General features: G+C 35.5%; 1 protein-coding gene across 1 annotated transcript in view; it reads right to left on the minus strand.

Moving 5' to 3' along the window:
• LOC140154990 (twinkle mtDNA helicase-like) overlaps positions 1-26,899 on the minus strand; it is a 37,135-nt gene continuing 10,236 nt past the window's right edge. Inside the window, exons 6-14 of the mRNA XM_072177658.1 lie at positions 24,506-24,627; positions 23,668-23,839; positions 22,271-22,405; positions 19,966-20,039; positions 17,561-17,675; positions 8,768-8,959; positions 7,611-7,739; positions 661-3,237; positions 1-346 (exon numbers count right to left, since the gene is read on the minus strand). Of these exons, the coding sequence (XP_072033759.1) occupies positions 3,019-3,237; positions 7,611-7,739; positions 8,768-8,959; positions 17,561-17,675; positions 19,966-20,039; positions 22,271-22,405; positions 23,668-23,839; positions 24,506-24,627 (1,158 nt within the window). The 3' untranslated portion in view covers positions 1-346; positions 661-3,018. The remainder of the gene's footprint in view (positions 347-660; positions 3,238-7,610; positions 7,740-8,767; positions 8,960-17,560; positions 17,676-19,965; positions 20,040-22,270; positions 22,406-23,667; positions 23,840-24,505; positions 24,628-26,899) is intronic.

Here is a 26,899-nt window from a genome sequence, read left to right on the forward strand (position 1 = left end):
ATGAACAGATTTAGTGAGTTGTATCAGATATGTTTCAGTAAATTATATAATTATCAACTTTTCCTGACAATTGGCTATTCCATTGAAATCTATACACCCTTTGTGCGGGAAGACATGACCTTAAATCTCCCTCCTCTCCCACACAGGGAATGTAGAATTTGATAAAACCATTTGAAATTCACACTCCCTGTGTGGAAGATTAAGGTTTCAGAATAGTCGACTGCAGATCCATCGGATAATGCTTTTTCCATGGGAAATGAACTTTGCTGCTTGGATGATGTCACGATGAGGTTAGCATTTATTCCGTATTGAAAAGCGTGTTCCGACGGATCTGCACTCGACCGGCCTCTTAAAAAGTCTTTCATAGGGGGTGTATGGATTTCAACTGGAACAGCCTGATGCCATCCTATTTGATGAAAAAAAAGTCACTGAAGTGTAACTTGACTATTTTAAGTCCACTTTTTTGGAAATTAGATAAACAGATGAAAAACTGTGATCATATTTTTTGAACAATATTGATAATATGTCAGATTTCTTTGTGGGGGGTCTCTTTGTGGTTAGGAATGTACTAATGCAGATTTTAATTTCATGATCTCAGGTAAGAGTATAAGTACATTTTATTAATCCTACAAAAATCATGAACAAAATTCAAAAATTTGCCAAAAATATGAATTTTGACCAGAAATCATTTTTAAGTCCAGAACATTTAATGTAATATTTTTGGGTCTCTTTTCGTCAAATTAAGGTTTATTAGGTTAAGTTTTCAGAATCCCGAACCTATCCAAAATCAAGACTTTTGTCCTCATTTTTGCTTAATGGGCCCAACTTGTTACAAAGTTACTGGCTTCAAGAAACCACTTTCTTTATTTTTGATATTACTATCATCATGATCATTTAGAACACATTTCATCTGTTAGCAAGTGATCAGAAAAAAACCCATTGAGAGATCCATCCACCACAAACTCCCCACATGTGTAATTTTTTTTCACTTTAAGGATACTTAACCCTAACCATGCCAAATGTAACAAAATCTAGCAAAGCAAAATCACAGCTTATGCAATGCTTAATGCAAATCACTCCAAGCCATACATACGCACAGTTTTGTTGGCAGGGCAAGCGAAACACTGTGGCTATCAGTCGGTGATGCACTGCTCGGAACGCCAGGGGTGCCAAGGTCAAACCCGGGGGTACCAAGCAACTTCTTTGTTCATCTTCGCTCCTTTTTTGTTGCTTTTTTCCTTTCTGATAGCCAAATACCATTTGGAGGGTTAGGGTTAATAATGTAGAAACTAATCCCTACAGTGAATAAGTTAAACAGGGCATTGTTTGTCAAGAGAGCACAAACCATAACTTGTATCTTATGCCTGGGCATAACAAGTTACAGTTTGTGCCATAAGGAATTCCTGTGTAAATCCAACAACAGGGAACACAATCCCAAAAACGGACGTAACATTTATTCAAAATAGTTTAAGGGTATTTCCGCGATTCATCCAAGATTTCTGAAGTGACTAAATATTTTGCATATATTTTTGGTCCTCAATGGATCTATGGGAAGTCCCTTGGAAACAAAAACCTGTCAAATTTGAAATTCACATTATTTATATTTTTTGTTCATATTTTGTAGTAATAATTAAATTTCCACCAAAATCTAATTATTTGGTGTTGAAAACTTGGCTCTTTTGAATGTTAAATATGAATATGGAAGAATACGTCTTTTCAAAGTATGGCACATTTTAAAATGAACTTATTGACTATAGTCCATTTGGTTACCTCGAGAGACTGACGTCAGTTATGCTCCAGTGTGCTTATTATTTAACTGCACAAGTTGACACAAAGAACTAGCATGTTTACAGGTGTAATCAAAGGCGGTACATCTGTACAAGCATGAAGTAACTCCGATAAACATCACTCTCTGGTTCTGGTTCAGGTACTGCTAACCACCCCCTTGCGGGAGCCAAACTAGCAGGACGGTGCACCGCTTGGTTACTTGGTGTTGACGTAATACTGAGTTACTGCTGCCTTGAACTTGTCTTTGTCCTCAATTGAGGTTATGTGTTCGGGTATGGCATTCCAGTCTACCAGTGTTTTTGGAATGTAGGAGTACTTATAGCAGTTTTTATTGGTTTGAATCTGGGTGTATTTGACGTGTCTTGATGAGCGTTGGGTTGGGCGCAAGACCTTTTGCATTGGGATGGCGAGGCTACCCTGTAGAGCTTGGTGGAATATTGTCACTCTTGAAATCTTCCTACGCACCTCCAGCGGCTCCCACTCCAACTTGGTCTTCATATTCGTTACACTGCTTCTTCGTCATAATCCTGACAAACAAATCTAGCCGCCCTATTTTGAACAGCCTCTAGTTTCTATTTGAGTTCTTGTGTGTTGGGATCCCATATGGATCCACTAAACTCCATACACGGCCTCACAAGTGACTTGTAAGCCATGTTTTTTATATTTTGGGAGCATGAAAACAGGTTTCGCCATTTCGCCTCTCGAGGAAGCCAAATGGAATATAGTCTAATATTGTAAGAAGCATGATGTTTTCTTGGTATGATCACTCTATTTGTAAAGTGGATATCATGCATGGCCATCGAGTCTCAAACAATACCTAAACCATTTCTTGGGTAAGTCTGAAAATACACTTAAACCCATAATGTGTGATTTGAAGAAATAATAGATTCACTGATCACATTGTCCCCTTTTAATATTGAGCCAAACAAATGAGGACAAACAAAGAAAATTGCTATTCATTCCAGCGCCTTTTTGTTTTGGAAGAGGGGAAAATGTTAAGTTGTCTGCAGTTGAACTGCTCCACAAAATGACTTTACAGGGATGAGTACATGCATTTACAATTTTGGCCAATAATTAAAGTGAAATTGTGGTGTTAAACAGGCCAACGTTTTTGACAGTTTCGACTCACATGCATCTTATGTCTTTTGGCTACATTTTGAATTAATATTCATAATTTAGTACTGCTTAATAATTAGATGCACACACAGTAAAGTTTACTGGCAATGTCCATCATTCTTGATAATCCAACTCATCATCTTCAATGTTATATTCCTTGACTACATCCGAGCTTTCCAAGGAAAATAAGTCATTCTCATCACCCTTAATATTGTCTTCTTTATCCTTAGCCTTTCTCTTTTTCCTTGCTGGAGCCTGAGACATTACCAGTGTTTCCTTGTTGAAATACAGAGGCATTTTCCCTGTTTCTCCATCAAAGCGATTCTTGGTGACCTGAAAAAAAAACAAGAAATGAAAATTGGTTCATTATTTATAAATTTTCTATTGCTCTTCTTATAAGATACAGTGTGTGTGTTTGGGGGGTGTATGGGTCATTTCCCCAAATGAGGACACACAATAAAACTTTACTACACACTCACAGATGCACGGTCTATGATTTAAGATTAGGTGCAATGGATAACAAATTACGAGGGGCAGTCAGTATGTTTTAAGAGTTGATTCGTGACGTCATATATGTGGATTGTTTTCATGGCATTTCTCAATGATTACATAAACACTGTACCTTTGTCTTTCAAACAAGACATGTAAAAATTATATCACACACATGATTACGTAACAGCATTAGCATAAAATCAATGGTCTAGAGTCACCTGGTGAAATTTAGTCATTTATGTTAAGTGAAATAAGAGGCTGAAATGAGGTATTGTTGTATTTTTATATTTTCTCGGAATTAAAGAATGGAGAATGCTGCCTTTTGGAACAGTAATAGAACACAAACTACCAGTTCATTAAACCATGTTTGTTGGGCTGTAAAGGTTTTAGTATATTTAAAATACGTGGTCAAATATGTCTTATTTTTGACTAAAACAAGGCTTTTCTTTCTATAAAAATCTTGATATTGCTAAAAATAGCAAACGTGGAAATTTAAGTTTTTTTGCCAGTTCTGTTGACTAATCTCCAAACATTAAAACGGGAATCTCCCTAGAAAATATTTGAATCTGTGATTAAAATATAACTGTTATTCTACCATTGTTACATTTATGCAAAAAGTAGTGGTACATAGAGAGAGGCCATCGTTTGAATGAGGAATTTATTTTAAAACTTTTCTGTTCATTTCAGGTTGAGATCATCCATAAAAATTCATATGAATATTCAAATTAAAATTTTCATAGCATTTTGTAATATTTTAGGCCCTATTTACATGGAATGTTGCAATTTTCGTGCATTTCCACCATGTTGTATCGGTCATCCTACCTACGCATGCGCAGATTGTTGTTTGATTTGCACCAGTTATCATCGCACTGAGTACCAGCTCTCACATGTGACCAGTCATTATATTGTAGTCTGTTTCATTTTGGAGATAATGTCATTTGTAATACAGTGGAAACTCATTATAACGAAGTTGTCAGGGACAGAGAAATTAGTTCTTTATATCCAAATTTTGTTATATCAGGGTTGTAAAAACAATAAATAACAAAAGAATTTTGTATCTTGGTTCTGGAAAAATACTTCTTTATAACAGGGTTTTTCTTGTATCAGATTTCGTTATAATGAGGTTTTACTGTAACTGCTTTTTTCATTTTTGCCATTTTTGCAGAATAATTTTGCTTCCATTCAAGCCCTAAAGTTGTTGAAGTTTCTAGACGTCCCAATTCCACCAAAGTTTAACGGCAATTCTCATATTTTACCAAATGCAAACTGACGCCCTATTTATTCCTGCTCAAAACTAGCCATATGCACCTTGTACTTTTGCTATTCTCGGACATTTTAAACACATGTCTTTGCTGTAATTTAAAAGGCCCACCTTTTTGCGTGATTTGGCAGTGTCCCTCTATTGATTTTATGCTAATGCTGTTACGTAATCATGTGTATGATATAATTTTTACATGTGTTGTTTGAAAGACAAAGGTACAGTGTTTATGTAATCATTGAGAAATGCCATGAAAACAATCCACATATGACGTCACGAGTCAACTCTTAAAACATACTGACTGACCCTCGGATAATAAAAAAGTTGTAAAAATCACCAATACATCAATCTATGTAATTATGTATCAGGACCTACAGCTCTTAGGGGGGGGGGAGGTAAACAACATTGCGTGCCAACAAAATGCTTTACAAACACAAACTTCCATTTATTAAAACAGAAAATTATAAAACAGGTTTGTCCTTATCCTTGAGTTTGAGTAGAGTCAGGGTCAATACTATTAGGTCAGGTTAAAGAGCTTCAAATCTGTGTAAATAACTTTCATATGAGCCATTCTCAAGTTGTTGTTTTTTTGTTGCTGAAACCCCATCAAAATTAGATTTTGGTTCACTATGGCCAATTTAGTGTTGCTCAGAACAATAAAATGTATAAGAAATTTAATGTTATTAGTGACTATATCTCAAAATCAATAATCCCAACATTCAACTAATTTTGCTTGTTCACATCACATAATAATATGAAAGATGAGAAGAGTTGTATGCATTAACTGACCAACTTTCTTTAATCCCCTCCATATTTGGAGCCAATAAACATTTTCAAATATATGAAATCAATCTCCGTCTAAAGCAGTGGTTCTCAGTTTTAATTGTCAAAGGGTAACAAAGGGGTGAAACACATATCAAATAATTATACATGCCAAGGGCCAAATACACCCCAGCTGGGGTCATATTTCAGGGAGGCCATCAAGGCCACTGCCTGCCTTTTTACGGTTTTGGTGGCCCCAGATCTTTGTCAACTTCCAAGCCATTCTTTATCATTTGTTGGCCTTGGTGCCTTTCTTTGTCTTTGCCCAGTGGCCTTGAAATTGGGTGCCCCAAAAATTATGAGGCATGCACCCCAGTTTCTTATGTTTTCCTTTACATTTTCAGTGGCGTACCGTGGCCGCCCCAACCCCGGGGGGCTGAAGAAGAAACAATATTGCCGCCCCTTCCTTAACAGCCCGAAAAGGTTGACCTAATTTTTTTCACGGTCGTTTGAAAAGGGAAGAGCAAAAAAAAAAAAAAAAAGGATTTTAGGCGCTAGCGCCTAAAAGCAACCTTTTTCCTAAATTTTTTATGCTTTTTTTTTTTTTTTCGCCCTTTTTTCTTTGTTAATTCGTTTTACCGCCCCCTTTGTTTTTGCCGCCCCTGTTTTTGCCGCCCCTTCTTCTTCCGCCTCCCCGTCGTTTTTGCCGCCTCCTACTTTGACCCCGGGGGGCTGGCGCCCCCAAAGCCCCCCAAAATAGGCGCATGATTTTAGAGATGCTCAAGTGCCAATATCGGTGGTTGGTGGGCTAGACTTGACCCACCTGATGAGTACCCTGGTTTGAAATAATTCTAACAGGTGGATTAATAATATGATATGGGGGGACTGCTCCATTTATATGTGGTAAGACTATGCTCCTTTGTTCTTTTTATTTTCTTTAAAATATTTTTTAACTCAAGTGAACTTTTTGTCATCGACTATATCACCTAAATAATTTTCGACATCTTGATCCCTGTTAATTGCCTCATATAACCTGTTTACAGGAATTCAAGTTTTTCTTGCAAAAAATTTCATTTATAAAGTCCTGTCTTTTTATTAGAAGTGGCCTTAAAATGTCACATTCATTTGCCCCTTGTGGATCCCACCTTGTCAGCAGAACTAAGAAATATAACAGATGAATACTTAGGGACTGGTCTTACAAAATAAACAATATATTTGCATTACTGTGATATAAATACTGGGTTCTAACTCTTTAGCAAGAAAATCAAAACTTAATAAAAAGTGACTGGCCACTAAATATGAACTTTGAACCTCCTATTTTTAGGAATTTTCTTAATTGTTTATTCCTTTCAAAAACATAACTTCCTAGATTTACAGTTGTTATAAATTAGTTAAAAAAGTGATTACCTTTTTGTGACAAAAATATGAAAATTTGCAACTTCCCGGACATAAAGAATTGCTTAATACCACACACATAAGGTTGTTGATATAATAAAGTCCAAGTGGAATTGCAGCTACTTTTTGTTAAGTTAATATATCAAACTTTACATAATAATCTTTTTTTAAATGAATTATTTATAAAGTCGGCTTTGATCTTTTAAAGGTAGTAACCTAGTATTGTGACATGATCTGCTCCATGGGGGCCAAAGGAGGCATTTTGATAATTGAGTTACTTTAATGATTACTTTATACCATTGAGATTATTTTTTATTGCGATGCTTATACAAACAATAGGCTATCATATACTGAAAACACAAAAGGTCTAGCATGCTGGGTTCTGAAGTTATGAAGCTTTGTGATATGTGTTTTGTTATGCATTTTATTGGGTTTTTTTCACTCCATATTTTTGCCTTTATCTCAATTTCAAATATGCCGCCTTTGGCACTCATGGACCAGATCGTATCACATATACTTCTTGTACATGTTAGCCTGAATGTGATGAAATAAATGCCTCAAGCACTTTTCTCTGTATTTTATTAAACATGTCCATTCTGCTCAGAATTGTGTTTTTTTCTATTCAAAGTTTAAGTTGTCACCAATACTTTTCAAAGCAGGGATACCCAACCAATGAGTTGCTGCTCCATTTGGGGTTGTGAGTTCAAAACAAGGGGTCCAAAGACAACTCAGGAATAAGTTGAAAATCATGGGCCAAAAGTTTTCAAGCTTTATGGAACTAAAATAAAGGCTATGTTACCTGAATATATTTGCGACTACTTGGATTGAACTGAGTCTGGTCTTGAAGAATGAGCACATTATCAGCTTCTTGGCTTGCTTTGGCACTTCCAAATATGGATGAAGTATGAAGCTCCTCAATCTCTCGTTCCTAGAAGTGATTTAAAGGGATGTACAACATCAAAACTTGGTGTAAGATGACTCATGCAAAAGTCAAGAGCCATCACCCACTGCCTTTTGATACATGTTACACTCAAATAACATGAAACTGTTTAAGAGAGAGGCTATTCTTTGCATGTTATATGTATAATTAGACATTGCAGTTTACGTGAGTGGTATTGTATTTTCGTCTCAGTTAGGCCCCGGCAAAAAACACAATTTTGGTAGTAAAAAACGAGATCCAAAATTTTAAAAAGCGAGAAAAGCAAGATTTTCCCCCGAAAAATGGCACAAGAAGCTTTAAAAACGCCAGAAAATACGAAAAATCTAAAAAATAAATAAATAAATAAAAAATTCAATAAATATAATGATATTTGGCCTAAACTTGAACTCATTTGCAATGAAATGTCATTTTTTATTAAGTAAAGCATTGGCTTTTGCACAATGTGGTTGCAATGCTGTTGAATTCTGCACACTTTTCCGATGGAGAAGTTCATTTTGTGGAATTCGGTGAACTTTTATGGCATAAAGCAACATTTTTATAGTAAGTATACTACTTGGGAACTTTCTTAAAAAGCGAGATAATTGGTTAATAGCGAGATTCGCGGCGTGAAAAGCGAGATCTCGTTTTTTGCCGGGCCTTAGTCTCAGTCATTTGGATTTTAAAAAAGACTTAAAAAGCAATAAACAAAACAAAAATAAGTTAAGGTGACTAAAAAAATACATTTGCTTTACAAGCAATCAGACATTTCAAGTAGGGTCGGTTGGGATTTTTTTTCTGGAGGCTAAAATATCACTGACAGGCCAAAATATCACTGACAGCTTGACAAATCTGGCAAAAATTTGATGATTTTTTTTTTACATATTTTTAAATATTCTGAATTTTGTTCAAACATTTGCAGTCAAAATCAAACAAATTTGGCCACTAAACAGTTGATTTGACATGATTTTAGCAAAATAAACAAATTCTCCCAAGTGGCAAAATCAGGGTTTTCTCCCTGTTGCCTAACATACAATTACCTTTCTGGGGTGTATCACCAGAGATACATGACAGTTGTTGTTAGTTGCAAATGCACGGAATGCAGCAATGAATTTATCGTACACCGAGAATCGGTCAAAGGAAGTTTGACTGTCAGAGTAACCCACCATAAATTGCAAATTATCTATGATCACATGCTGAATATCGTGTACATAGACTGCATGGTTCATTGCCTGTATGTGAAAACAAAACAAAAACAACAGAGAGATTATAAAATTTGCTTAGATTTCATTAATATAGTTCAAGCAGTGGTCCAATTTCTTGTTCTTGGCAACCATGTTTCTTCATTTGATTGCCACAACTTGGTTTGTATCATACAATTAATATTGATTTACTTGTTGCATCTCTTCCATCCTTGTTTATTATTCATCTTCTGTTTCCAAATTTGTATAGCATTTTATTACAAGTAAAATACATTAATGGAGTATTTAGTGATCCTAGCATTCTCTTTTAATGACATTTTTCAGTACATATCCATGAAAAAAGCTTATTCCCAAAATGTCAGTTGATTCCGATTTTGTGTTTGCGAGTTATGCATGATTATGTGTATTACATTGCTCCATAGACAATGTGTTGTAATTTCATTCTGGTGTACCAGAACGTCATTCAAATTTCATGATATTTTTATGTAGCCAGAGGTTTCCAGTGGTATAAAAAAAAATTTTGAGAAAAGTGGGTGGATGATGCTGTAGATCACGAAATGCCCTTTTAATTCATCATTGTCAACTAGTTGCAATATTCTCAAATCAATATTGTATAAAATGTATCATTTATAGACAGCACACACTACATAAAAATTAGACCCAGTTTTAACCACTGTTTATCAGTGGGAGCTGGTATACTAATGGATAAGGCATCCGTCTAGAGATCGGAAGGTCATGGGTTCGATTCCCATGCCGGCACATTCCCTTCCTTTTTTTTCAAGTTGGGTTGTGTGCCGGTCGGGATTTGTGTTTATTTGTTGTCATGTTTAATTGTAACATTTTAGGTTGGTAAACTGTTCATTCTTTCTACATGTTCTAATTCAAACACTTTCAATATCATTTTTGCATTTTTACTGAAGATTACCCAAACTCTCCAAGCCTACTGATTTTCCACCTTCATTAATCATTACTTTTTTTTTCTTATTTCTTTTTACTTAAAATTTATTTCATTATTTCATAATGTATTTTTTCTCTATTTCAGACTTTCCTTTCATGTATTTATGGTGCTGCCAGAGATATTTCTGTAAGCTCTTAGTTGGCCACCTTGGCCATAGGTTATGTAATTTCTCATGCAATTGAAAGCTTCAGAAATTGAGTTTTGTTTTATTTCTTTCAAATTTGATTTGATTTGATATCAATTTTGCCATGGACTTGTTGAGGCATCAATTGAAACAAGAGGAACACTTAATAATGGTTATAGGAAGCTGTTATTCCAACCATACCTTGAGGGAAAGTGACAAGAATTCAACCACAAAACCCCAGGGACACACAATGTTTACCCGCTTTTCAATTTACTCATTTCCTCTTTTCTCCCTGATCTTGAGTGGGTATGTCTCAATGAATGATACACGCCTTACATTCATTTTTCTATCATTTTTGTTGCAAGAATTATTCATAAATAAAGTTTTAACATTCCCGATCAGAATTCATATATTATTTTCTTAAGTTTGATTAATAATAAACTGTAATTGTAATTCAGATTTATTGAAGGCAATATCTTAAATCATTTAAAATAATAAATTGCTATGAAAATACAGAAAAATAAAGCTGTGAAATTGTCAATGGTTTTAAAATAATAGCTAACACATCTGGGATGAAGAATCTCAGTTCATCAAACTTTCAATACAAAAATATCTTGGGTTAACCAGAAAAAAATACATGTAAAGAAAAAGGTGGTTTTTTATTACAGAGTTACCATTTTATTCCTAAAAGAAGTGTCCACCTCCATTATTTTCCCCACACAAATGCAGGTTAAATTATGCAAACTCCTTGTTAAAAAAATAAATAAATAAATAAATAACAATAAACCCAATATGAAAATGAATGCCCTTCACATCAGTGTTCAAATTAAGAGGAAAAAGTGGTTGTCCACTAACAGTTTTTGGTTGTTCATCTAATTTTTCAGTTGTCTGTGATTTTCAAAACAAAGTAAACAGGCAAATACAATACAAAATCAGACATTTTTTTCAAACTTCTTCTGAAATCTTCAAGTCCAGGATTCTTTTTACATTTTATTTTAATTGCTTTTGTTCAGCATCATATTAAGGGCTGGGGTATGAACGTTTGGACAGTATTTATTTTGGGCCATCAGAGCACATCAGACATATCGAATTGCACTCTGAATACGAAGAATGTCATTCTGATATCAAATAATTTTGATTTTTGAAATTCGCAATTTAATACACATTTTATGGCAAATCATTAAAATTGATATTTTTGATATTTAACAGTACTTGAAGTAAACTTTATAAATCTGATGATTTATACTTAAAGTGTATGTAGGTGGGATGAAAAGCCGACGATCAATTGAAAATTTTACCTTTTCAGTATTGAAGATATGGATTTTTTTTTCCCAAAACACCAAAAAAAATTAGGTCTTTTTGGGAAAAAATCCATATCTTCAATATGAAAGGTCAAAATTTTCAATTGACTGTCGGCTTTTCCTTCCTGCTACATACACTTTAAGAATATATCATTAGATTTATATAATTTACTTTGAGGACTGTTATATATCAAAAATTTGAAAAAATATCAAATTTTTATAATTTGTCATAAAATTTGTATTATATTGTGATTTTCAAAAATGAAAATTATTTGATATCAGAAAGACATGCTTCAGATTCAGAATGCAATTCGATAGGTCTGAGGTGCTCTCATGTCCCACAAAAAATACTGTTGAAACCCAATAAACGCTCATTTTAGATCCCTTAAATAAAATCGTATAACATTTTAAAGAAAACAAACTTAAAACATCAAAAATATTAAAAGTTTTAGCTTGCGACAAATAATACAATTATAAATAAACCGCACACCAGGATAGTGTACAGTTAAAATGACAGAATTCCATTATTTCCATAAATTGCTATCTACAACGGAAATGGTAACTTCATATTCACATGCATAATTTGTTTTCCAAAATTTTACAGTACAGAGCAGCTGCTGTGTTTTTGTTTTGCCCCTTTTTATTAGTCAATAATATGCAATGAACACCATTTCCTCATAAAAAATACTTGACATGACTTTTAAATTTTGACAATTTGGGTGAGCTTGCTTGGAATTGCACATCTTCCAAAGTTATTGTCAAAATGAAATTTTTAATTTTCATTTTGACAATAACTTTAAAATAGCTGACAATTTCAAGGTGACATCAGTTTTAATTTGTAGCTAGGATATTTTAGTGCTCGTTGGCAATTGATGAAAAGACTCTGAGTAGAAGGTTCCAGTGCTAAAATTGCAGCTGAGTGGTGGGCTCCAATGCTAAAATTGCGGTTAAGTGGTGGGCTCCAATGCTAAAATTGCAGCTGAGTGGTGGGCTCCAATGCAAAAATTACAGCTGAGTGGCGGGCTCCAATGCTAAAATTGCAGCTGAGTGGTAGGCTTCAATGCTAAAATTGCAGCTAAGTGGTGGGCTCCAATGCTAAAATTGCAGCTGAATAGTGGGCTCCAATGCTAAAATTGCAGCTTAGTGGTGGGCTCCAATGCTAAAATTGCAGTTGAGTGGTGGGCTCCAAATCTGAGTGGTGGGCTCCAATGCTAAAATTGCAGCTGAGTGGTGGGCTCCAAATTTATGAGTGGTGGGCTCCGCCACCCACCACAGCCCACCACCGCCCACTTTAGCTACAACCATGGTTTGATGTATTTATGGTTGCACATGTACAGTACATGGAATAATGCTACAAGCACTTCTGGGTTGTTGCAAAAATGCAGACAACAATATCAACTTGGTTGTCTGATACAGAGTTTGCTTCCCTATCCTGTCTAGGGTCTGGACCTATTCAAGGCAAGACATTTATAAACTCACTCTTAGACTTTAAACAATTGTTTGATTGCTGTATATAAACCAATTAATCTTTGGAAAAGACATTTTCAAAAATAACATGAAATATTAAAATTATCAGCTAACTCTTAGCCTACAGTAAGCCAAAAAATTAAGGTACCAGTTGTGTTCACTCCTGTATATCATATATGAAGAGAAAAGTGTTAAAATTAAAACAAGCAGCCGATGCGTGTACTCTTTAGCTCTGATTTAAGACCTCATTTGTTGAAATTTGTTGAAAATTAAAGAAACGGTGGTCTAAAACCTAATAAAGAAACGAAATCAAAAGTTGCACTTTAGTGTTCTAATCAATGAAAGTACGACGCTAATTTTAACGTGTTGATCAATGGAAGCACGGCGCTGGTTTTCTTGTTCGTGAACGCATTGTGTGTAAATCAATAGGGCACGCAATGTAGCAAACTGCAACTTTTACATTGGCATCTTCCTTGGATTTTTGGATCGTCATATCTTTATTTCTTGAACAATTTCAACAAATGAGGTTTTAAATTCGAGCTAAAAGATGCAGCTATTGGCTGCTGGTTCCAAATATGACATATCTGTTTTTGATGAGGATATGCAAGGGGTGAACATAACTGGTACTTTAATTTTTTGGCTTTCTGTATACTTATTTTTTATGCAGCCAAGTCAAATTGCAAAACTAATAAAATTTGACTTTTATTGCCAGTTAGAACTAACAAAAGAATTAGGATTTAGCGATGTTTCATTTGTTTGACAAAACAGGATAATATTTTGTTAATTCCAAAAATTTAGTGTCATATTTTTCTGGAATCAGGCATAGGTCTTATGAATGAATTAAGGTTAGCCGAGAGTTTTTCATGCGCTTGATATCAGCGGGGCGTAAGTTCATAACAGAAACAGCCATGCAGAAAATGATCAAGCGTACGGGGACGTAGGCCTACTTACAAGTTACAATAGGATTTTGATTCACGGTCAAGACATGAAAAGGCTATGAAACGGGGCTTAGCTCGTGCCCGGAGCTCGGATGCCGGGAGGGGGGGGGGGGGGGGGGGCCCCAAGCCGTTTTCGGGATTTTCACAAGGATTTTATAAATTTTAAAATTGATTGGGGGCACTTCGTCAAGCTACGCCCTGGAAAATGTGTTGATTTTGAATTTATAGCCTTGATATCTCAGATGAAATCAATGCTGCTATTCCCCTGATTACAATGTAAGGGTAGGTAACAACAACAATATCAAAAAGCAATTATTTGTTAATCGAATTTGGGATGAAATCATCAAGAGGCCTACAAATTTCTGAATTATATAAAGTGAAAAACAATCAATCACAATTCACTGCACTCAGCAAATCAATCAAATAAAACTAAAAAGAAAGGAGCAAGAAAGAATAAAGAAATAGTGAAAAAGAGAAAGAAAGAGAGAGAAAGAAAATGAACGAAAAAGAAAGAAAGAAATGAAAAAAAAAAAAGAAAAGAAAAAAGAAAGGGAGAAAGAAAAGAGGAAAGAAAGGAAGTAAAAATGAGAAAAGAGAAAAAAAAATTCAGCCACACGGAGACTCGAACCCACAAAAATAGTTCATATTAGATTCCCAGTCCAACGCTCTATCCACTCGGCCATAGATCAGCTTACACAATTGACTGTTCTCAAAGCGGATGATATAACTATAATTGGATGCAATTTACATGATTACAATCGTGTCCGCATTATGGCTCTTAGAATAAACACGCATGTCGGCGCTGAAATTTTGAACGAACTGATGGAGGAAAACCTCGTTTTTTGCAAAACTAGCTTCAATTTGGAGTGAAAATCAAATGGAATAGCAATTGGCAGAATGTTGAGAAGTAATGTAGGTATTCAGATGTCTAAATTAACGTCTCGTAATCAAAATATCGATAATTTCACAAACCAGCTTTTTCTCAAGCAAATTCTCCAAAATTTTCCCCCAAAACGGGCTTTTAAAATTTAATCGGTACTGTATTTGGTTCTTCCCCATGGCAACATTATTTCTTTGATCGATTTGTAATACAATACGAAAAAGAAGAAAACAATCACTCGGTGTGGATTTATACGGAGCGAACATTTGAAAAAAAACCTCATGGAACGTGTTTTTGATCTTGTGAACATGGTGGGTAAAATGCTTTAAACGAAGGATTTTCAAATTTATTCTAATAATTTGTATATAACACACACAAAATGTTAAGCTACATCCAATGCACCAACATTTCACTCGCTGCGATATTTGATTACTGAGAAAACTCTGTTTTAGAGAACAACTTTATACGTCTTTTATACGTTTTTTATACGTCTCTTTGTGTAACCTTAAGGGCAGCAATTGTGAATGGCTAAAGCCATATTGTAACATTTCCATAAAAATTAGATTAGTATTTCTTTTCCATAAGATGTTAGCTTTTACTGTTAGATATGTCCCCTTTTAATTTTGAGCTGAACAACTGAGGTAAAGTAAAACAAATTGTAATGTGTGTATCACTGTCCCACACGACATGTACGTAATGCATGTGTTATGAGCATCATGTACGCTGCTCAACTAGTATTTCCATCATAATAATTAAATGATGGTTCCTTTACGCTTTATTCAAAATCTCGGATTTTGATAAAACTTGATTTTTGCAGGGTATGTTCCTTTAATAAAGTACATTACAATCGAGTAAAAAACAGAATTTTGAAAAATATTGCAAGCGTAATCCTCAGCAAATCTTACAATATGACTTAACGGACAACACATCTCTGCTAAAAAACAAATTGCAATATTTTACCTCCTTATAAACTTTACAATAAGGTATATCATATCCTAACAAAACAATAGGGTTCATTTTTAGGAGGACAAGTTTAAAAGAAAAGCAAATAGCAAGCCAACTATTCATGACTGCGAGTCAAGCCTTCTGCAAGTTTTCCCAATTGTTCCTACCACTTTCTTATTAGTTGGGTAGTACCCAATATTTGATGCTTCTGTATCACTGATTGCTGCCAGGTATAAAGCAAGTTGTATAACATCAAGCTTAATTTCCCAAAAGGAAAGCTACTAAGTATGTCAGACTTGTAACCACCCACGATTGACATATCACCTAAGCCAGCCAGGCTGACAAATAAGCTTCAGTACAGTCAGTTAATAAAGCCTGGAAATTTGCTTCAAGGTCTATTTCACTTGTGATCTAGTGCAGTGAGAGCAAGTGCCTACCTTAGGTCAAATTGAAGATTTCCAGATTCAAATTCCCCTTAATTCCATACAAACAGGAACATAATGTGTATTTACAATCACGATACCAAACAATCATACTTTGGCAATATTTACACAATGATTATTTTCATGGTTATGGCGCCCTCAACAGCAAAAAGATTAACAGTATACAATTATACCATTTTGTATCTAAATTACTTTTTTCTAAAATATGTGATAATTTTAGACTTTTCAAAAGTGCAAAACTCTTAAGACACACAAAAATGGTAAATGCTAAAACTCCATCTAAGCAAATATTTGACTTCTATAGGTAATTTCCTGCTTGAAATTTTGTTAAAAGGGTTGCACTGTATGAGCCAGGGGATGACGGACATTAAACAAGAGACAGATTAAAGACTTATATTTTTCTTGTTATTTCAATGAGACAGAATTATTGGTTGTATAATTCAAACAATATTAGATTAACCTGGATTATTTAACAATTTTTGAAGTTGAAGGTTACATAAATTGAACATAACAAACAAAAACAGGTTCAGAGAAAGTTGTGGTCCTAAGACAGGAAAAATAAAGGTTCTTGACCCAATCGACAGCCTCATTCCCCATTTTTCTTCATCAAAATTAGGATTTTGGTATCAGAAGAAAGCTCATATTTTTCTCTTTATCCCAGTGAAATTTAATGCCCAAGATAATTTTGTTTAAATGGGGTGAACAAAAATGTAGGGATTTGTGGTAACCACACCGGAAGTGTATGAACTATCCTATGGGGCATTGTCATCCAAAAGATAAACTTCTCCCTCAACAAAAAGCGGAAGCCATTTATGAGATTCCCTGCGGTGACTGCCCCAGTTCCTATATTGGTGAAACGGGCCACCCCTTTGTTATCCGATTCAAAGAGCACCAGAAAGAGGTGGAGAAATTTGAATCAAAACAATTTACGCGAGCAAATCGCAAATCTTCTGTCACAGACATTCACAAATCTGCCATCACTGATCATGTGGCCTCTACAAATCACTCCATCAATTGATAGGGCTCAAGAATTATTGATCGTGAAGCCGACAAGACCACCAGGTGGCTGAAAAAATCCATTTGGATCCGCCGAAAAGGACATGACACTCTAAACAAGGACTCATCACACCCTCTACGGTGCGTCCTGTTGCCTATAAAAACAAGCAGTCAGATCTGATGAGTTGCCACTCTGAAGAAACTACTTGTGTAGTGGTGAAACGTCACTAAAACGTTAGTAAATCACCTTTGTTTTTAGTTGGAATTGTTCAAAATGAACAAAATTCACAGCATTGTTATACATGCTTTTGCTTCTCATATCACGACCGCTGTCCAGAGCAATACAACTAAAAATTTGGAAACATATTGTTTTAATCTAAGATAGAAAACAGTACAAGGAAAATTGAACACTTCTTTAAAATCAACACCAGAGTCCCTTGTTACTCACAGATCGCCGCAGTTTGATTGACAAAGATGTCAGGTGTGAACTAGTTAGTCTTTTTCTGTCTTTAATTATAGTAATTTGTAAATGTTCCTTCTGGTTGATATCAACACAGAGTCCCATGTTACTTAACTCACCTCCAGTACTTTCTGCAATGACTGCTCTCCATGGAATGCCATGAAATACAAAGGTAGCTTCTCAAACTTGTCAGCTGACTCATCAAACTTGTCAAGATCTTTGGACAGATTCAATCTGTTGGACAGGAGACAAGCACAATATCAAAATCAGTTGAGTATCAAACTCGTAACAAATGAAATAGCTTAATCAGGAAATTTTCCTAAATTCCAGAGTTGATACCAACTGCTGATTATCTCTATTACAATGAAAACTCTGGAAGATGATCATATTTGGGACAATTACAGCTCTTGAATAAACCAACGGCTTATCGGTGCCCTTCCCGACTGCCATCAAAATACGTCCTTTACCGACAGCAGTTACTTGTCCAGCCCTGTGACAATGTTGTCGTCGGTGCCCCTGCCCTGCACCTTTATTACAAAATGATTAACAAATGGCAGAAACAAGTGAAAAATACAAACATTTGGTACCAATTCCTGGGCCAATTCATTCAATCCCGGCTGAAAATCCATGCAAAATATTTACATGTGCTGCCACTTAACCACACCTGAAGCATGGCCTAGTGAGATCGATCTCGCTTAACCACATCTGGAGCTTGGTCTGGCGAAATCGATCTCGCTTAACCACACCTGGAGCGTAGTCTAGTGAGATTTATCTCGCTAAACCACACCTGGAGTGAGGTCTAAAATGATCATAAAACCAGGAAGTAAAATTGCAACCTCTAGCAAGCTGAACAGTTTAGAGACATAAATTGAAAGTAATAAATCTTCAAAATAAAGAGGAAAAAATCAAATAAATGAAACTTTTGAACAACAATATGTTCAGGATTTATTCAAGGCAAGGGGATTGCCGTAGGATGAATTTTACATCGTGTGTGTGCAGGGTTGCAAAATTTGTCACTGTTGGCCTGGGAGCTTAAAATTGCAACAACAATTTATGTTGATGTGTCGTGGACATGTCGGGAAATTTCTCTTGACTGTTGACAGGAAAATTTCTGTATGTGTGTGTTTTCTTCACAAAAAATTGCCTTGGCGACCTCTCAAATTTTCAACAGTTGCCATGATGCCCTTTTGAAATATTACAAATTGCCATGCCGCCTTGCCTTTTCAATGAAAATCCAAGGCAATTATCAACTTGCCCTAAAAAGTGTTGCCGTGCCCATTCAGATCCTTAATTTGAGGGCCGGACAATTAATCTGGATGTAAGCTAATATGGGGTATAGTAGCTGCAAAGCGCTGCATCCCTTAATGATGCCAAGGTTTATGAGGCACAAATTGTGATTTATAAATCTGCATCTTGTTTAAGGGTACTAGCGATCCTGCTGCTTAAAGTTTTATGAATCGGAATGCAATCATGCATTATGAAAAGAAAAATAGCTTCCACTGCTTCAATGGGAGTCGAACCAGTGATCTGTTACTTCCATCCTGTGTGGATTATAAGTCTGATGCCTTACTGATTGCGCAAACTTGGCAGTTGAAAAGGAGAAGTAGGATATAAACCATAAAGTTGTATTCCTTTGTTTACAAAATAAATAACAAATTTTGTAATGATTGAATGCAATTTTCTGTATAAACAGCATTAACATTTAGAGAAGACTTCAAACAAGTAATGTAGACATTAATTCGATGATGATACTGCATAATACGAGAAATCTCTGTGGCGTAATGTTTGTGCAAGTTGTCCGAAAAATACACAAATCCATACCATTATCATTTGGAATCAACAAAAGATATTTCAACAACATATTATGACCACAGTCTTTCTAAACAGTGTTTGGAACATGTTTCTGAAATAGCATTAACAACGGCTAGCTGGTTCATCCATAGTAAAAATGGTCTTGACTAAAAAAGAACATGCAAGGATTTTTATGGTGTACTTAGGCTAAATTGAAAATAGATATAAAAGAAGTTTTTTGATAGATTACACATTTTTTCATTGGTTTAAATTACTGCATTCATTCATTACACTACAATTTTTACTCCAAGATGTTTATAACTTGTTTAAATAGATTTTAAAGGTGAAATAAAGGTGAAATCTTCCAGTTCTCTATAACTGTATGCAAAAAATATAGTAACCTTAAACATTATTTTAAATGTAGTTTTGTGAAATCTTGCAAACTGCATGCAGCTATTGAGCAATTTTATTTTATAGCAATGTAAATAATCACTATGGCAACATATCCATTTCTTGAAAATCCATCTGGTCCTTGGACTGGTGGCCACGGGCTTGCGTGCAGTATGGAACATTTAGAGGGGTTTCCGGAAGATTTACATCCCTAAATAATAAAATCCTTCTTCCAAGTAAAACCATTATGAAACTCAATCCCATAGTCCCATAATCATGATTACATTCATAGATATTGAGCGGGAAAATAAGCAATTACTTTGATGACCATCAATCAACTCACCCTGTATACTGTGTCAGCATGACTTTGGCTAATCGTGTATTCTGTATCTCAAAACTTCCCCATAATGTATTGACCTAGAAATAAGAACAATTGTAGCACTGGTTAATAATTGAAACTTTCTTACAATTTCCATCTTGCTTGTGCTTACTTAAAGGAGTAGTTCGTTATCCCAGCATCCTCATTTTATGACATTTTTCAGCAGATATCCACGAAAAAAGCTTATTCCCAAAATTTCAGTTGATTCCAATTTTGCGTTTGTGAGTTATGCATGATTATGTGTATTACACTGCTCCACACACAATGTGTTGAAATTTTGTTCTCGTGTACCAGAACATAATTCAAATTTCAGGATATTTATTAATTAATCTGCAAGAAATTGTTTGTACATAAACATTATGTAGCCAGGTTTTAATGTGCATCCCCCCAGGACTCTACCAAACCAACTTTTTTAGCTTCCTTTTAAGGTCCTATAACACATTCAAGATGTTAACAAAAAATATTTCCCGGCACTCCTGCCATATTCAAGGTTAAAGGTCAACACAGTGGTCAAATTTCAAAGTTGCTCAAATCTGGTTAACAAGCACACCAAATTATTCCTCTCATTGCAAGGATTCAGAAAAAGTATAGTTTGACCTACCTGCGACATACCGTTCTTGAGTTATAAGCAAAAGGTCAAATTTTAGGCGGTGGTCAGTTTTTTGGCCACACAGGGCCAAAAAAATGCTCCGATTTCAACGCAAATGGTCTCAAATTGTTGTCATGCAAAAGCAAGTCAAAAAAGGAATCGTTTGCACTGTCTAACATGCTTTGTTATTGACAAAATTGGCCATAAAGGTCAATCCCCCATTACAGCCTATTGACCACAACCTATGTTATGATGTTTCCTAGGTAACAAAACATCCCACATGGTTACAACTATTCCTTATTTGACTTATTTTTACATAACAAGCAATTTGAGACCAATTTCGTTCAAATCGGAGTATTGTTAATTTTTGGCCCCTGTGTGGCCAAAAAAACTGAGCGCCGCCCAAAATTTGACCTTTTTGCTTATAACTCAAGAACGGTATATCGCAGGTAGGTCAAACTATACTTTTTCTGAATCCTTGCAATGAGAGGAATAATTCGTGTGCTTGTTAACCAGATTTGAGCAACTTTGAAATTTGACCACTGTGTTGACCTTTAACCTTGAATATGGCCGGAGTGCCGGGAAATATTTTTTGTTAACATCTTGAATGTGTTATAGGACCATAAAAGGAAGCTTAAAAAGTTGGTTTGGTAGAGTCCTGGGGGGATGCACATTAAGGACACACAGAGACTTTAACCTTATTGTTCCACTTGAAGGGCCATGCTGACCATCTCAACCATAGACACAAGGGAGGCTTTCATATAAAAATAGCCAATTTTTTTAATTGGATTATGACAGTTTTTACAATCTAGTATAAGAAATATGACAACTTGTAAACGTGTTTGAATAAAGATAAAGAGAGAGAAGGTTGAATTTTAAGTGTTTTGGGTTTGCTCTATAAGGATATTGGTGACGGAGATTATACCATATCCATGTCTGTAGCTGGCTGGCCTGGTCACCCTATACAGCCCTTTAAGATATGATTATCTACCACATTATATCAGGTGATAGAGCCACAGCTGGGTCTCAAAACAGAACTTGTATAATTCTAATTGCAAGTGTAATCTCCAGAGGGCTCTCTCCATATTGTTGACTGCTATCAGGGCATGTGTGACATAGCAGTACTTGCAAATTGTATTGTGTGGAAGGAAACAAATCATTGGAACTCAAATCTTAAATGGTTTATCTGTAATTTCATCTTAGATTTTGACCAAACTTGGTGCTATAAATCCTAGGAACATTAGGGATGCATATTTTGTCAAACTTTATTTTACTTCAAAAGCAACATTATTACATGGACCAGTAAAAAGAAAGAATGCTTTTGCTCATGAAATGGAAAAAGGACAGGCTTAAAAACTTGAATAAAAGTATAATGATGCTATGCTCATTTGAATGAAGTATGCTACCTTGTGAGTTAGTATACTGAGATATCCAGATGGACTATTTACTAGCCTGTTCAAAAACTGGCATTGGCTCAACCATCACTACTATGCATATACCTATTGCTTCTGCCAGAGGCACACTTCTGCTCAGCTAATTTGTGGCTACTCAAGAGAACCAGTGCAAGACCAGTCCAGTACTAATGAATGAAGTAGCTGCATGGCAGTGTACCTCTGAGCATCGGCAATAAGAATCTAATGGCTTATTTCAATCCTTATCTTACTACATGTATATACCTACCCCTTGCACACATAGATCAAGTGAATACTCAGCCATGAAGGTGGTTTTCCCTGAACCTGTTGGGCCAGTGAAGACTGTCAGCTCACCACGACGATGACCTTTTAACAATTTGTTCAAATGCTGAAATCTCTTCCACTGTGTGACGAGAGAACAACAGGTTGATAGTTACAAATTGACCTTTTCGGTAAATCCCATAAGCCTTTGCGAGTACACCTAAGAACTCGTCATTCTGCGTCACGCCGCTCCGCGCCGATGCGCACATCGCTTATCGAACATCGTTACTGCGCATTGCAAGTCGGCGTGACGTCAAATGACGAGTTCTCAGGTGTACTCGCAAAGGGTTATGGGATTTACCGAAAAGGTCAATTAAAAATCAAAATTTAAGAGGTTACTGTTGTATGAGACAGAGACTGTTTTTCTAATGATTTGATATCTTGTTTCACTGTAACCTGATTGCAGGTTTTGAGACAAATATAAAAAAATTGGATGAGAGCTAACAACTTTCTCAATATCAAGTTATTATCAAGTTAAATAGACCTATTCATGGATCTTGTTAAATATGGACTTTGTTAGGGAACAACCCAAAGGTTTGTTGATGTCCCTTAAACAAAAGCCCTTTCAATAGGGGGGAGGGGTCAAAAAATGTCTATCAAAGTTGACTTTTTTGGGGTTGAAATTTTCAACATTACACACTTTCATGGAAAATCGCAGGGAATTATATAAATAAACATAATTTTTCAGCAGGTTTGCTGTCACAAATAATAAAGGAGACAAGCAGAAAAAGAGATTCCCACCCAGGAATCAAACCCAGGACCTGAGGTCCTGACAGCATCAATTTCACACTTTCGTTTATAGGACTTCATCAAACTATTGGTTTGTTCCCTTAATTATCTGCATGGTGTCACAGATCTTAAGATTACATATTTGAGCAAAAAAACACCTTTAGGGGCCATTCAATATTTACGCCAGGCGGAATGGGAGTTTTTGGGGGTCTTGAGGGAAATCTGAACTATGAGAAGGGAATGGAAGGTTTTAAATGGAGAAAAATAGGAACAAGGAAGCAGTGTTCGAAATAAGCACTTATCCTCTTGTCCTCTTGTTCAAAAATCACTGGGGACAGTGAAATTGAGCTATGTACTTATCCCCTGGACAACCACTATATTTTGACACATTTTGGGGACAACCTAAAAGCTTTCAGGACAAGCAGAATTTATGCTTTAGTTGTCCTCAGGACAACCTCCATATTTGCCTTATTTCGGACAGTGCAAGGAAGGAATCCAAAAATTGTGAATTGATGTGAGGGAGGAACGCAAAGTTTTTTGTCTATCTTTTTTCAAAACTCACATGAACTTTTTAAAATGTTAAGAAACATTCAAAATATCAATCTTTAGACTTACCTTAACACCAGCGACTTGGTCAGCATGACACAGCTCGCTCAGTACTTCTTGCCTTAATGCACGGAATGATGTGATGAATTTGTGAGACACAGGCACTGCTTTCTTCAGAATTGGCCCAAGATATTTCTTATTGTTAAGTGCTGTCAATGGAGATGGGTGGTCATCTAGTGGTCTGGAAATTAAGATTAAAGGTTACTCAACAAATTGAAAAAATCACAACCTTTTTAAAGTTGAATTTACACTCCAATTGTTAAGATAAACTATTTTTCATTGCTTGGAACATTAGGACAATTAAAGGGACTAATAGGGATCTCTGCAAAGGAGTAAATAAATATGAAACTCCATTCAGTTGCACATAGAAGTGTGTAACATTGACTATAATGTAACCTTTTACCCTTATCTCAAGTCATTGTTGCCTCTGCTTACCTGATGCGCTGATCTTTAACTGTTTAGTTTCTTGGCAAACTGTCTGCAGACCTCCCAGGAACATATGTCATTGTTAAACCAAGCTTTTAGTTTCTTAGCAAACTGTTTGCAGACCTCCCAGGATCTCATGTCATTGTTAAACCAAGCCTTTGCTTACCTGATGAGCTGGCATCTTTTACTGTTAAGTTTCTTAGCGAACTGTTTGCAGACTTCCCAGGATCTCATGTCATTATTAAACCATGCCTTTGCTTACCTGATGAGCTGGCATCTTTTGCTGTTAAGTTTCTTGGCAAACTGTTTGCAGACCTCCCAAGATCTCATGTCATTGTTAAACCAAGCTTTTAGTTTCTTAGCAAACTGTTTGCAGACCTCCCAGGATATCATGTCATTATTAAACCAAGCCTTTGCTTACCTGATGAGCTGGCATCTTTTACTGTTAAGTTTCTTAGCAAACTGTTTGCAGACTTCCCAGGATCTCATGTCATTATTAAACCAAAGAGTCACTGTCTTGAAAGGTTCCAATAAAGGCAAGATCTGTAACAAAACATAACAAAGACCATGGTCTATGGTCATAATCTACACATTGAGGGGAAAGACATGTGAAGCATCTGTAACAGACCAAACTTAGTCATAACATTACAACGCATAAATACATATCTATTAAGAAGTAGAAGTATCACAGACAGCTATACAGTGCTCGATACCAATAAATTGTTGTGAAATGAAATAATATCTGTGCTTATATTTCAAATACATATCTATATATTTCATTGCAAAAACAACTACAGTATTATAACAAGTCATCAAGCTTCAAAATAACCAGGCACCCAGGAACCATTTACCCAATTGCAATGGTCATAACATTTTGGCTACTGGTCCACACCAAACTCATATGAACCAGGCTCTACATTTTTTTTTTAATAGAGCCTGGTAGTTAAAGCAGATTTTGTATTTAATGAGTACAATTAAAATTTAAATGACTCTTTAGCTCTTTAAAATGGCTCCTGGTTCACTATATAATCTCAGGAGCAGGAGCTGCTTTTTCCAAATGTGTGGCTCCTGGTCCAGATCTGCTTATTTTGAGGCTTACAAATCATTATAACTATATACAAGCGGAAATACATTGTGTAATATTGAATCAAAAATGTGGATACATTTTTGTGATGGGAAACCAATGATGCGCAATCACAAGATATCACAGCAGATTGACATGCCATTAGCACTTGATGATAAAACAAGCGCGATTCAAGACAATATAGCCAAATGCTAATTAATCAACCAGGAAGTAACTCTTTTGTGCATAGTTCCAAGACTACCAACAATTATAACAATTGTTTTACATGAATACGGCATGTCCAGTGTAATATGTTCTTTGTAAAATTGGTATAACATGTTTTAACAAGTTTTAACAAAATCATCAATCTGACTAGATATCTCAATAATAAAAGCTTGCATGGTACAAAAATATATTATGTGTTACTTCATTCAGATCATGACGTACACAAAATATATGTCATCTTCTTATGACATCTAAAATGTAAGTTTACTCAGATTTCAAGTTCACTCTCATGATGTATTCTTATGTTAAAATCCTTTCATATACTCTTAAATAGCAAAAAGTAGGGATAATCATCATAATTTCATGTTTTCTGGAAAGAACTCATCAACAGAAGTATTTTGGTGGTTAAATGCTCAAAATCGGTCAAAAACTTTTTGAATTATGACTTTTCAAAGTTTCCCATTCTGACCGGTCATTGGAACGAAATAAATTGACAAAGTCTAAAAATACCAATGTGAGCAAAAGTGGTATAAGCATATATTTACCTTTTTATATTTCTTTATTTTAATATATATGCAAACATGAAACAAGCATATTGTGAAAGTATCAAAGGGGTTTCTTATGAAATGGCACTTTACTAGTCAATAGCATTAAGTATTTCTTCAAACCGAGGCACTGAAATCATGCTTTTAGAAAACATTTGCCAAAAATCATCCATAATGGCCGAAGTGGCACAAAATCAAAAGTCCAGGTGAACTTTTTTCCACAACAATATACACTACACATAAGAAAAATACTAATGTACTACAAGGAATTTTCAACATAGGGATTCAAACAATCAAGTACCAACATGCACAGCTTTGTCCTGATATCACTTCTGGGGTTTTAACAAAATGTTTAACCTCTATTGTGATTGGCAGCAGCATAAGGTATCTCTTTGATAGCTGATAATGCCCAGCCATTCAGCAAGTGGCTAATAACTGACCTTGATAGGCTTGAATGAATACTGTCATCTGCTACAAAACCATCACACTCTAGGAACTGGTCACTCCATATGCTACAGGGAGCACAGTACTTTAACAATGGAGTGAAAGACTTATTATTGATTAGGCGCGTATTTTAAAAGTACAGCTCCTGTGCGTGTATAGCAGCAAGTCAGTGCAGATGGTATAAATATAAGAAAATATTTAGGGTTGAAATCAGGTGAAAAATACATCGAATGGGCACGAAACTTCACATTTATGTTCAGAAAGGTGTCTTCTTAGCATGATTCGAAAGGAGTATGGAAATTCCAAAGGGAAGCTGGTGATTTAATTTGTAACTCGAGATCTACTTTTTCAATTTTTTAACCTTTTTACAGAGGGTATGATAGAGGTATTGCTGGCAACTCTGCCAAATTACAGCTCAGTAGGCCACGTTTTTCACCTGAAATTATTGACATGAATATTTTGTGCCATTCTTGAGCAGTGCTGAACTCAGCCACTGGCAATTAAGCGCACTGTGGCGATGGACCAATTTTGACTCGCA

Source organism: Amphiura filiformis, chromosome 6 (assembly GCF_039555335.1).
Source record: "Amphiura filiformis chromosome 6, Afil_fr2py, whole genome shotgun sequence".
NCBI lineage: Eukaryota > Metazoa > Echinodermata > Ophiuroidea > Amphilepidida > Amphiuridae > Amphiura > Amphiura filiformis.